This window comes from Hyla sarda, chromosome 1 (assembly GCF_029499605.1).
Source record: "Hyla sarda isolate aHylSar1 chromosome 1, aHylSar1.hap1, whole genome shotgun sequence".
Lineage (NCBI taxonomy): Eukaryota > Metazoa > Chordata > Amphibia > Anura > Hylidae > Hyla > Hyla sarda.
Window position 1 is genome coordinate 306371585 of NC_079189.1, and position 13581 is coordinate 306385165.

General features: G+C 44.1%; 1 protein-coding gene across 2 annotated transcripts in view; it reads left to right on the forward strand.

Annotated features, from left to right (window-relative positions):
* MAU2 (MAU2 sister chromatid cohesion factor) overlaps window positions 1-13581 on the forward strand; it is a 60733-nt gene that overhangs the window by 31725 nt on the left and 15427 nt on the right. Inside the window, exons 9-15 of one of the 2 annotated variants that reach the window (XM_056518210.1) lie at window positions 1368-1458; window positions 1768-1871; window positions 1966-2043; window positions 2777-2842; window positions 3742-3840; window positions 9673-9722; window positions 13170-13247. In XM_056518210.1, the coding sequence (XP_056374185.1) occupies window positions 1368-1458; window positions 1768-1871; window positions 1966-2043; window positions 2777-2842; window positions 3742-3840; window positions 9673-9722; window positions 13170-13247 (566 nt within the window). The remainder of the gene's footprint in view (window positions 1-1367; window positions 1459-1767; window positions 1872-1965; window positions 2044-2776; window positions 2843-3741; window positions 3841-9672; window positions 9723-13169; window positions 13248-13581) is intronic. The other variant, XM_056518211.1, reaches the window with a different exon arrangement.

Consider the following 13581-nt stretch of genomic DNA (forward strand, 5'->3'; position numbering starts at 1 on the left):
CACCGATCGCGGTGATGCCCTGCATTTAACCCTTCAGACACTGCGATCAAATCTGACCGCCGCGTTTGAAGGGTAAGTGACACTAACCCGGCTGTTCAGTCTGGCTGTCGGGACCGCCGCGATTTCACAGCGGCGGTCCCGAATAGCCCGACTGAATAGCCGGGTTAGTGCTTACAGGACACCGGGAGGGACCTTACCTGCCCCCTCAGTGTCTTCTCCGTTCAGGGATCCCTTGTATGGCCGGCGCTCTCCTTCCTCGTAATCACGTCGTCGCGTACGTACGTGCGTCGGCGTGCGTAACGAAGTGATAGCGGCGACGGAAAGGGAGGATACCCGGCCGGCAGCAGAGACGTTCCGGAGCGACGGGGACACAGCGACAGCGATGGAGCGACATCCAGGGCAGCGGTGACGGGTCCAGAGCAGCGGGGACACGTAATACCTCCTATGCAGTGGTCTTCAATCTGTGGACCTCCAGATGTTGCAAAACTACAACTCCCAGCATGCTGGGAGTTGTAGTTTTGCAACATCAGGAGTTCCGCAGGTTGAAGACCACTATTGGGTTCAAAATCTTTATTTGTTTTAGATTTTGCACCTATAAATTGGGTGCGTCTTATACTCCGGTGCGTCCTATAGGACGAAAAATACGGTAATCAGATTTTTAGTCAGGTGAAAAATCATGGTAGATCACAATTTTGTGACTCTGATGTCATATCTGACTTTTATAATGTTAATGTCTGTGTAAACTCAGCCTTTTTATTCTTTTCATTATGACTCATGCTGTGTCTCCTATCACACTCCAAATAGGCTAGCTATTAGAGATGAGCGAACTTACAGTAAATTCGATTCGTCACGAACTTCTCAGCTCTGCGGTGCTCCGGTGGGCTGGAAAAGGTGGATACAGTCCTAGGAAAGAGTCTCCTAGGGCTGTATCCACCTTTTCCAGCCACGGGAGCACCGGAAAGCTGAACTAATTTATGCAGAAAGTCAGCAACCGCCGAGCCGAGAAATTCGTGACTCATCGAATTTGCTGTAAGTTCGCTCATCTCTACTAGCGATTTTGTCTCCTGTTTATTCCAGGCAGGGCTGTTGCATGGACTTAATTTCTTCCACGTTTGATCCGTTAACGGAAATAATTTGTGATTGGATAGATGCATTGGATCTGTGTAGTACTTATGTGTTACTGTCACATTATATTACAAGTATTTTAGCTGGGGGTGAAGTACTAGTCACCCTCATTCTTTGAGTCCCTGTGGATCCAGTTGGACAGACCCACATCATTCAGACTTTTAGATCAAAGTAATGTACCATAAGTTATTTGCAACAAGAAATACTTTTACGTCCTTATAGATATTGTTTTCTCTTAACAGGTGACAGTCATGCACTCCATGCAGGCAGGGTATCTTGAGAAGGCTCAAAAATACACAGATAAGGCTCTAATGCAGCTGGAAAAACTGAAAAGTAGGTTTACTTATTGTTTGAAGCGTGTCTTATTCACCCCAATTCTGTTTTTCAGTTTATAATTTTCAGTCCACATCAATAATTACGTTTCAAATTTACATTGAAATATCATGTATATACATGTTTGCTGGTATGCAGCAGTCCTATCTGCTCTGTCATCCTCCATGTATAGGTAGATATTTTCCACCAGAACATGATTATACAGTGAACATAGCCAGCTAGCTCTTACTGTTACGTCAAACAGCTGCAATGCACCACAGGCCACCTGAATTAACTGCGTTTTCACCTTTCTGTTTTTTCCCATTGCAGTGCTGGATAGCAGCCCAATCTTGTCCTCCTTCCAAGTAATTCTGCTGGAGCACATAATCATGTGCCGTCTGGTCACAGGCCACAAAGCCACAGCCTTACAAGAGGTAAAGGATGGGATGAGGAAGCTTGCACTTACTTTGTGTAACAATTGGCACATTGATCACAACTGATTTCTTTTTTTTCTTCTTCTTCTTTTAGATCTCTCAAGTATGTCAACTATGTCAACAGTCACCGAGGCTTTTTTCTAACCATGCAGCCCAACTTCACACTTTGCTGGTACGTATTGACCACTATGGACATAGGGGGAGATTTATTGCATTTAGAGCCCTTTTTATTTTATTTTTTTCTTCGCTTACTCTGAGTGCACAAAATGTTGCACATGCGCCTAAAAACTTTTTTTATTTTTGTGACTTTTGTGGGTACACATCAAGTAGCAAACAGTAGCAGCCTTATTTAAGCAACCTTCAGTTTTCACTTTGCATTGGTTGCGGAATTATGAAGTGCGAAGGTCTCATAGGCATAAAGTTGGTAACCCCTCCAAAAAGTAAAACCTAAACCCGGCCATACCTGGCTCACAGAACTGCATTTGGAGAGCACGTTTAAAAAGTCACACAAAGTCTCAAGGGGGACTTTCTGTGCAAAAAAAATTTGCTGAGAGGAGGAATCATACAAAATAGTTTTCTGAAGTGATTTTTTTTCTTGCATATGTGTGCCAAATTCATCAATCGAACTTGATAGGATGATAAATGTTGCACATAAGCAAATCAAAAGCAAAAAAAATTACTTAAACTCAATTTTCAAGGACGACAATGATAAATGTCCTCCATTCTGCTCAGAATTTCTGCAAGGAAATTGCCACATGTTTATAAAATGAAAAAATTTAACTTTTTTTTTTTTTTAATAAAATGTTTAAACTGAATATAACTTTTAGCATATAGTTTCTCTTTATACATTAATTATGACTATTTATCCATATTGCTAAATGCATTCACCTTTTTGTTTTACTCAGGGTTTATACTGCATTTCTGTGAATTGTATGGATAACGCAGAGGCACAGTTCACAACAGCACTGAGGGTGAGTGTACAGTTCATGTGAAAATTTTCACCATCCTGATGACATTCAAAAAATTCTATGGATCCATACTGTACCTTTTAATATTACACATTGAGACCCAAGGATTTATTTTTGCTAACTGATTACTTTAGAATCTGCAAGAAAAATATGTCATGACGTGCCATATTGCTAAACGAGAAATGAGGATGCCTGATGGTCCGAATATCTGGAATAGTCTCTGTATGCAACATTGTCGTGTGCATGCTGTGTATGAGCATCAGAATAATCAGTCACAGGGTCAAGTCTCAATTTCTGAAGGGAGTTTAAAGGACAAGTATCATGTAAAATAAACTTATCTCCTATCCAAAGGATAGAGGATAAGTTTTGGATCGCGGGCTGTCCGAGTGCTGAGGAACCCAACCCCACCCCCCACGGCTCTCCTGTTCGGCAATCTTCTGCTCTCTCATAGAACTATACAGAAGGGACGTGGTGGACCCCCGCTTTGGTCGGGAGTCGTGGCGTGCCGATGTGTAGGAGAGCCGGGCTTTAAACAGGAGATCGTGGGAGGGCAGGGCTCTGACCCCCCGCAATCTAAAACTTATCCCCCATCCTTCCATTTTTTTTTTTTTAACACGATACTTGTCCTTTTAAGTGCCAAGGTCCCTGTTGATCACTAAAATGAATGGGCTGTATTGATTAGAGTGCTTTGCACATTCACTTCTGGTCAGCCGTGCCAGAAGAACAGCACATTCCATGTGCAGATTTATAGAAAGTCTTTCAGAGCAGAGAAACCAATGGCCACATCTGTAAGGATTTAGCACCCAGACCCCTCTAAACAATGACAATGTCATACGTTTCTAAAAGTGATAGTTACCCTTTTGACGTGATAGTATATTTAGTAGAACTGCTTTTATTTGTAGACTGTATCTTTACAGCTCACTACACACCAAGAGTTATGGACGTTTATAGTAACAAACCTGGCAAGTGTGTATATTCGGGAAGGAAACAGACATCAAGAGGTTGGTAGAAGCAATTTTTGAAAGAGACAATAACTTGTGTGTCAATCTTTTACCCTTTACAGACTACATTTTTATTTTGATAAATTTTGCCATGCAATTATTTTGTTGTATCTGGGCATGGACAAAAGGGTGTCCGTCTCTCCAGGAGGGTAGTGTCATTATTTATTTATGGGGACCATAGAATAAAAATTTCCATAGACATGTATGTAATGGAAATAAATGGTTTAACTCTGCTCTATAGAATATTGGAAATCTGTATGTTTTTTTTCCTGCACTGCACACCTTTTCAGTGCTATGATGAATAGAACAGATGTATATTAAAAATATCATATACATTTATATAATATGAACCACAAAAATGTGTTTAATTAAAACAAGCTCAGAATGTAAGGCTGTGTTCACTTTTTTCTCCTTTTTTTTTTTTTTTTTTTTTTTTTTTCCTGACTTCATGGTCAGACTAGCATGGCCTCTTGACAGTTTAAAAAAAATTATGGTTTCAATATAAGGCAATGGGGATAAAAAAAACAGGATCATGATGGATCTATCAAACAAACCATAGCATATGTGCCATATATGGGAAGGCAGTGTTTAATATCTACTGCATGCCTGAGATACATGGTATGTGTATGATACAGCACTGGTAACTTAGGTCTTTGTAAATTGAAACGCCCTTATTTCTCGGTCGCCTTATTGGGGCACACAAAGACCATGGGTATTATGCTGCTGTCCACTAGGAGGCAGACACTAGGCAAAAAAAGTCATCTCCTCCCAGCAGGCTATACCTGCCCACTAGCACTGAGTTTCAGTTTTAGCTTAGTGTCAGTAGGAGGCAGACACAGGTCTGGAGCTCTCCAGACCTGGTCTTCTATCTTTAATTATTTTCTAGCTAGGTACGGCTAGTTAGCATTTTTTCCCTTTTATTATTTTTCTAGATTGGGCGACAGGAGCATGGTGCTACCTGATCTACCACATACGACAAAGGGGGGTACGGTGCATAAAAGTATGGGCCATCAACCCCTTCTCGCCAACGGTCAGCACCTGGCGGTAGTACCCTGGGTTCTGGTCCCCCACTTGCCCCTGCCTGCTTCGCTATGGCAGCTTGGCGCGATGCAGCACGGCCTTTAGCTAACTGAAGACTTCAATGGTGAGTATGAGAAGATGCAGTCCGTGGGTGAGTATGAACTTCAGCCCCCCCCCCCCTTCTCTCTCCCTTGGGTCCCCCTTTTCTATAGTGCACAGCTCCTCAGCCACCGTTATACGTGGCTGTGCTGGGAGGGTCCCCTCATCGCCTTAGGTGCCACGTGGAGGGCACAGTCTGGTGGACTGTCAATTCCCCAAAACTGGCTTGGTGCACCTCATATATTGGAAAGTTTAGGCTTTTGATCGTGTATGCGGCACAAGCCTTGTGCATTGAACCCTTATGCTCAAATAGGCTGCGGACCTAGAGTCCGCACTAGGTGCTTCTCGACCCTTTTACTGGGTAACCTCTTTTCGGATTTTCCCAGCTTTCCCTTGCACCCCATTGGTCATTTTCGCTGGGGTGTGCAGTTATGCCAGAGGTTCGGACTTGGGGACTGTTACTAGAGTTGCTCGCCAAGGATGGTTAACACTGTTTTGCAATGCTGGGGTCCTGGGTTAAACCCCCCCCCCCCCCCCCCCCCCCAAGGACAACATCTACAGGATGTTCTCTGCATGTTTTCACAGGGAGTGACATTCAGCCTGTTCCCTACTCCACCGGCCACCCTTACAGCATCTGCCGTGTCCACGACTGCAGTCCCAGTGTCAAACTTCCTGGGTGAAGCGACTAAAGGGGTGCCCCTGTGTGGGAAATGGACTCTTTGCGGACTCCTCATGGGTGGTCATGGTTCTTTACAATGCCCATGGAGGACGTGCTGTCTGGCGCAGCTGCTATTCCGGTACTCAACTGTGTGAGAGTTAACCGATGTACAATGGACCCGCTACACCACCCATGGAGGTTGGTTCGTCTGCCATAGCTGCTATTCCAGTACTCAACTGGGAGTGAGAGTTGACCGATGTACCATGAATCTTCTACACCATCCATAAAGGTGGCGACGTCTGCCGCACCCGCGGTTGCAGCTTTGGTACCCTGCTATGTGTCAGTTGACTTTTATTAAACCCTCTGCAATGCCCATGCAGGACGTTATGTCCATGCCTGCAGTCCTGGTGCACCGTGGCATGTGGGTGTTGTCGGGAGGGTGTTCCTCCATGCACCCAGGTTTTCCAGATGTCCTTGGGAGCGTGCTTTCCGCCAACTTTGTGGCTGAACTCTGCACCCCCGCTACCGGTGGGAGACAACCAAGCTATCTGTCCCTGCACATGCAAGGGACCTTCTATGGCAGCAGCATCCGCTTACATGGGTGATGTCCCGTTGGTTTGCCGTAGAATTGGTTTATAGTATGAGGGATCCAGTTAGTGACCCTGCGTATTCCTACGCTCTGTGGTAATGGCATCTGCCTTTTCTCCCCCTAGGAGGGGGGATATCATTGGCCTCCCTGTGCCAGTGGTTTGCGTGTTTCCTGCTGTAGCCTACACAGCACAGGGTTGTTGGTGGAGAGCCTGCTCTAGCCATTTCTTTTCCCTACTTATGGGTGGAGTTGTTTGCAGTGTCTCTGCCATTGCTGAGGTACCTTCCTGTCAAGGTTTAGTTGGTTCCACCTCTGCCTCACCCAGGATTTCCATTACCCACTCCAAGGGAGGCACTTTAGTGGGCTAGGTAGGCCGCCTGTTCCGGCTATTTTCTTTTTCTTTCTACAGAGAGGGTGTATTAGTGGTCCGGCTACGCACTACTATTGCCTAGTTTGGGATGCCTATCGTTGCTCGTACGTCTTCGAACGCTTCCTTGGAGTTTTGGTGGAGTTTCCTAAGTTTCTGCTATTGCATGGGCGGTCTTTGAATTTCTCCTCCTCTTCTAGGCGGAGTGCTGTCTTCGATGCTTCCTCCTGTGGCTGATTCAGCCATCTCGTTGAACCCTTCCGCTACCGACTTGGGGGTAGCTTATTGGGTGTCTATCGAGGCTCAGCCCTTGTGCTTCCCCCGTCTTATAAGGGGTAGTGTGGCCCTTGTACGGTATGGTTCCTGCTTTTGCGTTTGCAGCCGTTGTCTTTCGATCTCCCAGTATCTGAGGTTTCCTTTATTCCGCTCCTGCCCTCGGAGTTCTGCTGGTTTGGCTTAGTTGCAGCTGTTGCCATCCTAGCTTTCACATTGACCCTCTTTGAGGCACTTTTTTGTCCTGCCGAGGAAATTCCTGTTTTCTCCCCTCTCTCTGGGTGGGGTTCTGTTTGTTCTTGCCAGGTCCATACCCTGGCTTCTCCAGCTCCTTGCGCTGCCCGCCCTCTCCCTGTCGGGCTATGTCTTGCTTAGAAGCCATCCTGGTTGTCCTTGTGCTTCCTTCTGGATGTGAAGGCTCTGTTGTTCTCTGCTCTTACTCTCCTGTGATCTTTCTGCTTAGTGTCTCTCTAGGCCTACCTCTTGAGGCCTTTCTGTTCTGGGTGCCTTTTTGGCTCCCCGGGGTTTTTCTACAGTCTCAGCTGTGGCAAGTCACTCCTCCTTTTTTGGAGTGAGTCCATTGTCCTGTGCTTGCCCGCCAGTCTAGGTGGGCGTACTGGTAATGTCGTCTTTACCTCGCCTTGTTGCTTTGGTTCGGTTGACATCTCGCTGGGTCCCCTCTGTCTTCCTCTTGGTGACTGTCCTTCTGGGTTGTTACTCTGTCGGTCATCCAGCAGCATAAAGAGGATGTCCAGCCGGAAAACTCGTGTAAGAAAACTTCAAGTTTATTCCATAGTAATATGAAGTTACAGGTGTGGACAGGCAAGGTGACGTGTTTCAGTCTACATAGAGTCCTTACTCTCTCGGTCTTCCAGTCCGTTCCGACCATTGGAGTCCCCTGCTTGATCGGCCTTGTCTGTCCCCTAGTCTCTTGTGTCTGAGAGTGCCGGGGACCTCAGGGGTAGCTTTGCCTTTTTATTTTGACCACTATTCTCCCCTAGGGTAGGTCACTCTTACCTGGCAGCCCCAGAGTCGTTCTGGTCCCTCTCCCTTGGTATTTTGCCTTTTCAGGCTCTCCTTGCTTTGGGCTCTCTTCTGGGTGGCCTTTCCATGCCTTGCGCTCCGGGGCAGTTCTTCCTGATGCTTCCACCATTCTGGGGGTTCTTGTTTCTGGCCTTGGCGAGGTTCCGGTCCCGCTCTTCTCCACCATTTCTCTGCAGGGACAGTCTTTGTTCGCCACTCCATATCCTGCCCCAGCCTAGGTGCCCGTCAGCCATAGTGTTCACTCCGGCTTGAGTTTCTCTGCCTTTCCTGGTTTGGGACTCGGGTCCCTCCATTTCTTTCTGGATCTGGGATCCTCTGTTTCTCTGGGCAACGGCTCCAGTGTTCCAGATGTCTCTGCTCCTTCCCTCTGGTCTATTTGCGTTCCTCCTTCTCCCTCCGGAGTAGGAGGGGCCCGGATAGCAGGTCTCAGGGTAGAGGGCCTGCCGGTCTTTCTGGTTGCCCAGTCTGGCCGTACAGGCGTAGTCCACCTGGTCACTTCATGGCTATGTGTCGCACTCTTGCATTCTCCCTTATTTCCGTTTTTTCGAGGGGTGGCTTTAGGATTGAGGAGTTGAGTCTGGCCCTTTCGGTTCGGGTGGTCGGCAGGTGCATCTGCCCTAGCCTCCTTCCGGGAAGGTTTCTTCGGGCGCTCGGGACTATACATGAGTTTTGCTTTATTTCACTCTTCGTCCCATTTTAGCGGCTCTGGTATCCGCCTTCTGAGCCTTGCCTTCTTGCTGGGCGTGCTCAGCTGTTTTTTTCTTGTTCTCTCTCCTCTGCCCTATGGTTTGCAGTTGGACTCCTGTCAGGGCTCTCCCTTCCAGCTTCACCGGTGCTTTTCTCTTCTGGGAGTGGTGTTTTCTCGCCACGTTTGCCTTACTTGGACGAATCTCTGCATTAGGGTTCTCTTCTCTCTCTCCTGCATTTTGGCAAGGCCTTGGTGATCTGGCGTCTTCTGTCTTTTCATCAGAGGTGTTTTCTGCTCTCCTGTGAGGACCGATTCGGCCCAGCAGGCCTTCAGGGCGACCATTTGTTGTCTTATTTGGTTGCCTATCTGACTCCAGTCCCTGCACAATTCCTTCCTTTTTGGGTCCTGTTTCGCCCCTCGTGTTTTGCGGGGGCTTCCGTGTGGTTGTTTGCCAGTTTCCTGTTTCCTCTTGGCCTCGTCTAATTTCTTGGGCGAATTGTTATGGCTCAATCTCTGGCCTGGCCTTCCCTTCTCCGGTGGTTCTTTTCTCCCACCCCAGGGACTGCTTTTGGGACATCCCATGGTCTCTGTGTCACCCAATAAGGCGACCGAAAATTTATTTTTTTGTACTCACCGTAAAATCTTTCTCGTAGCCTTCATTGGGGGGACACAGCACCCACCCATTTACAGTTACCTGGTCAGGTTGTTTGTTGCCTGTTATTACTTTTGATGTCCTTCGGACATTTTCTCCTTTTGTGGTTTTGGCTTCTCCTACTGCTTTGTGACAAAACTGATTAGCTCAGTGCTAGTGGGCGGGTATATCCTGCTGGGAGTAGCCGACTTTTTTTTTTTTTTTTGCCTAGTGTCGGCCTCCTAGTGGACAGCAGCTTAATACCCATGGTCTCTGTCCCCCAATGAAGGCTATGAGAAAGAGATTTTACGGTTAGTATTAAAAAAATCTCCTTTTTTCCCAACAGGCTTATAAAATCACGATTACAAGTAATGCAGATATTTACTAGATTTTCTACATTAATGATGTGTAGTATACGTGTAAAATGCTTATCTAATTTTAGTGTCTTTATTTTGTTGTGCAGCTTTATAGTTTACTGGAAAGAATTAACCCAGATCATAATTTCCCAGTGAGGTAAGACCTATTTTAGTATGGAGAAAGTATGAATTATTCAGTCCTTTTACAGAAATCTACCACAGTCCTTGCATCCTGCTGCACATTATTGTGGCTGGTCAGTGCACACTTATCTGTCTCATGACCCAAAAGTTGCTGAGCATGTGTTTATTTTTTTTAATTTTTTTTTTGCCATACTAGTTGTTGTATTAGGAATGTACATGTTACATCCAGAGCCTTCTGTTGGAGGTATACTTTGAGTGCATTCCAACAACCTCGAATGAAAACCTGAAATATGTCCCACTGTACAGGCATACAATGAAATATTTTGCAAATACAGTCCCCTTCTCCTTGAGGAACCAGAGCAGTGCTTATGGTAGATGCTAGTGGTGAGAACTGTAAGTGTAGCATGCCCAACATTGCTGATGCCTCCCTGCGTGGTAGAGCATTCCATTGAGAAATCTCCACCTGAGAACGCTCCAGTGAGATGTATGTATGTGGACATCTACATCACTATAACTTAATGTATATGCTTAACAAAGTCATGTGACAAAAAGCTATATAGCGGCATCTAGAGATGAGCGAACTTACAGTAAATTCAATTCGTCACGAACTTCTCGGCTCGGCAGTTGATGACGTATCCTGCATAAATTAGTTCAGCTTTCAGGTGCTCCCGTGGGCTGGAAAAGGTGGATACAGTCCTAGGAGACTCTTTCCTTGGACTGCATCCCACCTTTTCCAGCCCACAGGAGCACCTGAAAGCTGAACTAATTTATGCAGGATAAGTCATCAGCTGCCGAGCTGAGAAGTTCGTGACGAATCGAATTTACTGTAAGTTTGCTCATCTCTAGCGGCATCAATCACACACTCTCCTTAGTAAAATCTCCCTTCAGTTAACAGGCTGTATCAATGTCTGTATGTAGATAATGTGTACTTTTGTTGCGTGTCCAAGCACTGTATGATTTCCAAATTGGGTATGTTTAGGGGGACGTTGCATTTTTTTTCTTTTTTTTTCTTTTTCTTTTTCTCCCTTCTTATAAGGATAAAGCACAGACTATATCCCTAGAAGGGTAGGGTCACATGTACCGTAAATTCTGTGTATTTGACTCGCGTGCGTTTTTCTGTGCTACCAAAGTCTATGAAAGGAATAATAAAACCCATATACTTTGCTAGCACTGAAAAGCGCACATGCTTGAAATGTGTAACGTTTACGCTATGTGTGACCCTACCCTAACAGTTCATATGCACCAGTAGTGACATACAGTGGTCCCTCAAGTTACAATATGAATATATTCCAGGACGACCATTGTATGTTGAAACCATTGTATCTTGAGACCATAACTCTATGGAAACCTGGTAATTGGTTCTAAAGGCTCCAAATGTCATCCAAAAATAGGAAAAAGTGAGGATTAAAGAAAAATAAGTAGATAACTAATAGATATATAAAGCAAATCCTTACATATTAAAGTAAGAAAGATCTGCTGGGAGCTGTAATCACTGTCTTGTCAGTGTTTCCCAAGCAGGGAGCCTCCAGCTTTTGCAAAACTAGAACTCCCAGCATGCCCGGACAGCCTTTGGCTGTCCGGGCATGCTGGGAGTTGTAGTTTTGCAACAGCTGGGGGCCCCCTGCTTGGGAAACGCTGGTCTATATAGAGGACAGGAGCTTCTTCTGGGTCCTGTACAGAACACGCAATGTCCTAAAAAAAAAGTAACATGGAGTAGCCCTCACCTGGTGTCCTAAGGACCAGGTAACCCTGGTACAGGTAAAGAGTACAGAACATGTAATATCTCCCTATACTGTAGGGGGCGCTTCCAGACATCAGTCAGTGCATACGCTTCAGTAATACAGGTGTTTTATCAGTGAAATGTTCATTCTGATTGGTCAGTTCTTCCAGCTATTGATGTTTTGCAGATCTGTACTGTCCGTAACATTGTATGTTGAGTCTGGTTTCAACTTACAATGGTCCAAAAAGAACATTGTATGTTGAAACTATTTTATGTTGAAGCCATTGTAAGTTGAGGGATCACTGTATAGGTTCAAGGGTGTGTTTTTATGTGACATACATGATACAGATCAGGGGAAAGTGCTTTTTTCAAAGGCCTTTAAAAAATTAAAACTATAATCAGTTGCTGTGGTCAACTACTCCACTATCTGACCCATTTTTTTTTGGAGTCCTGCTACAAAATAACAGCTGTCTACTCCTTTAGGGTGTGTTTACAAGGGTCATAAAGCTTTACATTTATCTGATGACCCAGCTCCAAATGCACTAGTAGTGTCCTATATGTTCAAGATTGTGTTTACATGTGATGTACATGCTGTAGATTTTCCGTAGCATATCTGCTTGCAGAATTACTGTATTATAACAGCAGCATTGTGCATGAGATTTTTTTTTTTTTTTTTAAAGAAATTGTATTCACACTTCCAAAGTGAAAATTGGTCACAGGATCCACCTCAGGTTTTTGCATCTAAAAAAACACATTAGATAATTTTCTGGTATGTGAACAGATCTTTAGAATTATACAGCAACTGTATATCATGCAAAAACTGCACATGTGAGTTGTTCTAACTTGTGTACATGAAAAAAATCATATGTTGGAGGCTTTGTGGGGAAAAGCTGTGTCTCTGTGGCTGTTCCGAAGGCATGGAGTACAGCTCTATTGGTACTCACCGAAACAGCATTTTATGAAGCATGGCATGCCACTATTTTAGACTTTGTTAGCTTCATATGGTAAGCTATACATGCAACCAAAAGCACACAGGAATATAGTAGAACCAACTAGAAGGATACATGCAACCATGTGCATGAAGACTTATGCCTCATTCACACTTTATAAGGTCAAGAATTTGGCTATACATTTTTGCCAAAAAGTATATGCCAAGCATATTTTTATATGGAGATAACCAGGTGAGATTTTTCAACTGTTCTATGAAGACATATGAGAAATTATTTTAGACTGATAAGTAGTCTTAATTCAGTCATTTAACAAAGTGACACCACACAGCTAACATGCTAGAGGAAGGCTGGAGCTTTAATGTAGCCAGCTTCTTTTTTTTTTTTTTTTTTTTTTACCTGCCACCATACCAGAGCTAAGAGTGTCGGGGCTTGGGTAGGCTTCTCCCTTATGAGGACATACAGGCAGTGAATAGTGAGTTGGGAAACTCTTTTTAGTGATGTATAGAGCCGATTAGAACTTAAGTTTTAGGAAAAAATCTTTTTATTTTGTATCCATTTGTGACCAGGATCAGTTCATTATCCCTTATAATTGGATGTATTTTGCATGTAAACATAAAGACAAATATATTGGTGGACATAGAGAAGTAATATAGACAGATTGGACACTGGTTGAATACTGAAACGTTCATAATCTTTGTAGTATTTTTCTAGTTATTGTAGTTACCAGATAAGTTAGCTGTAATAAAGTGCTAAGCATTACTGACATAAACTGTTCTACTGTTCATTCCTTTAGCTCACACTGTCTCCGTGCTGCTGCCTTCTACATACGAGGACTCTTTTCTTTCTTTCAAGGCAGATATAATGAAGCAAAGTAAGTGATTCTTCACACACAGCATCATGCTCTATATTTTATTTTCCCAAGACAGAAATGAATGTGGAAATCAGTCTATAATATTCTCTTCTCTGTTCTGTTACAACATATCCTTGTGCTTTAAAAAACAAAAAAAAAAAAAAAAATATATATATATATATATATATATATATATATATATATATATATATATACACAGTGGTTAAATTTTTTTCACTTATTTTACATGTTATCTTAAAAACAGACATTAACCCCTTAAGGACCAGGCCATTTTACACCTTAGGACCAGAGCGTTTTTTGAACATCTGACCACTGTCAATTTAAACATTAATAA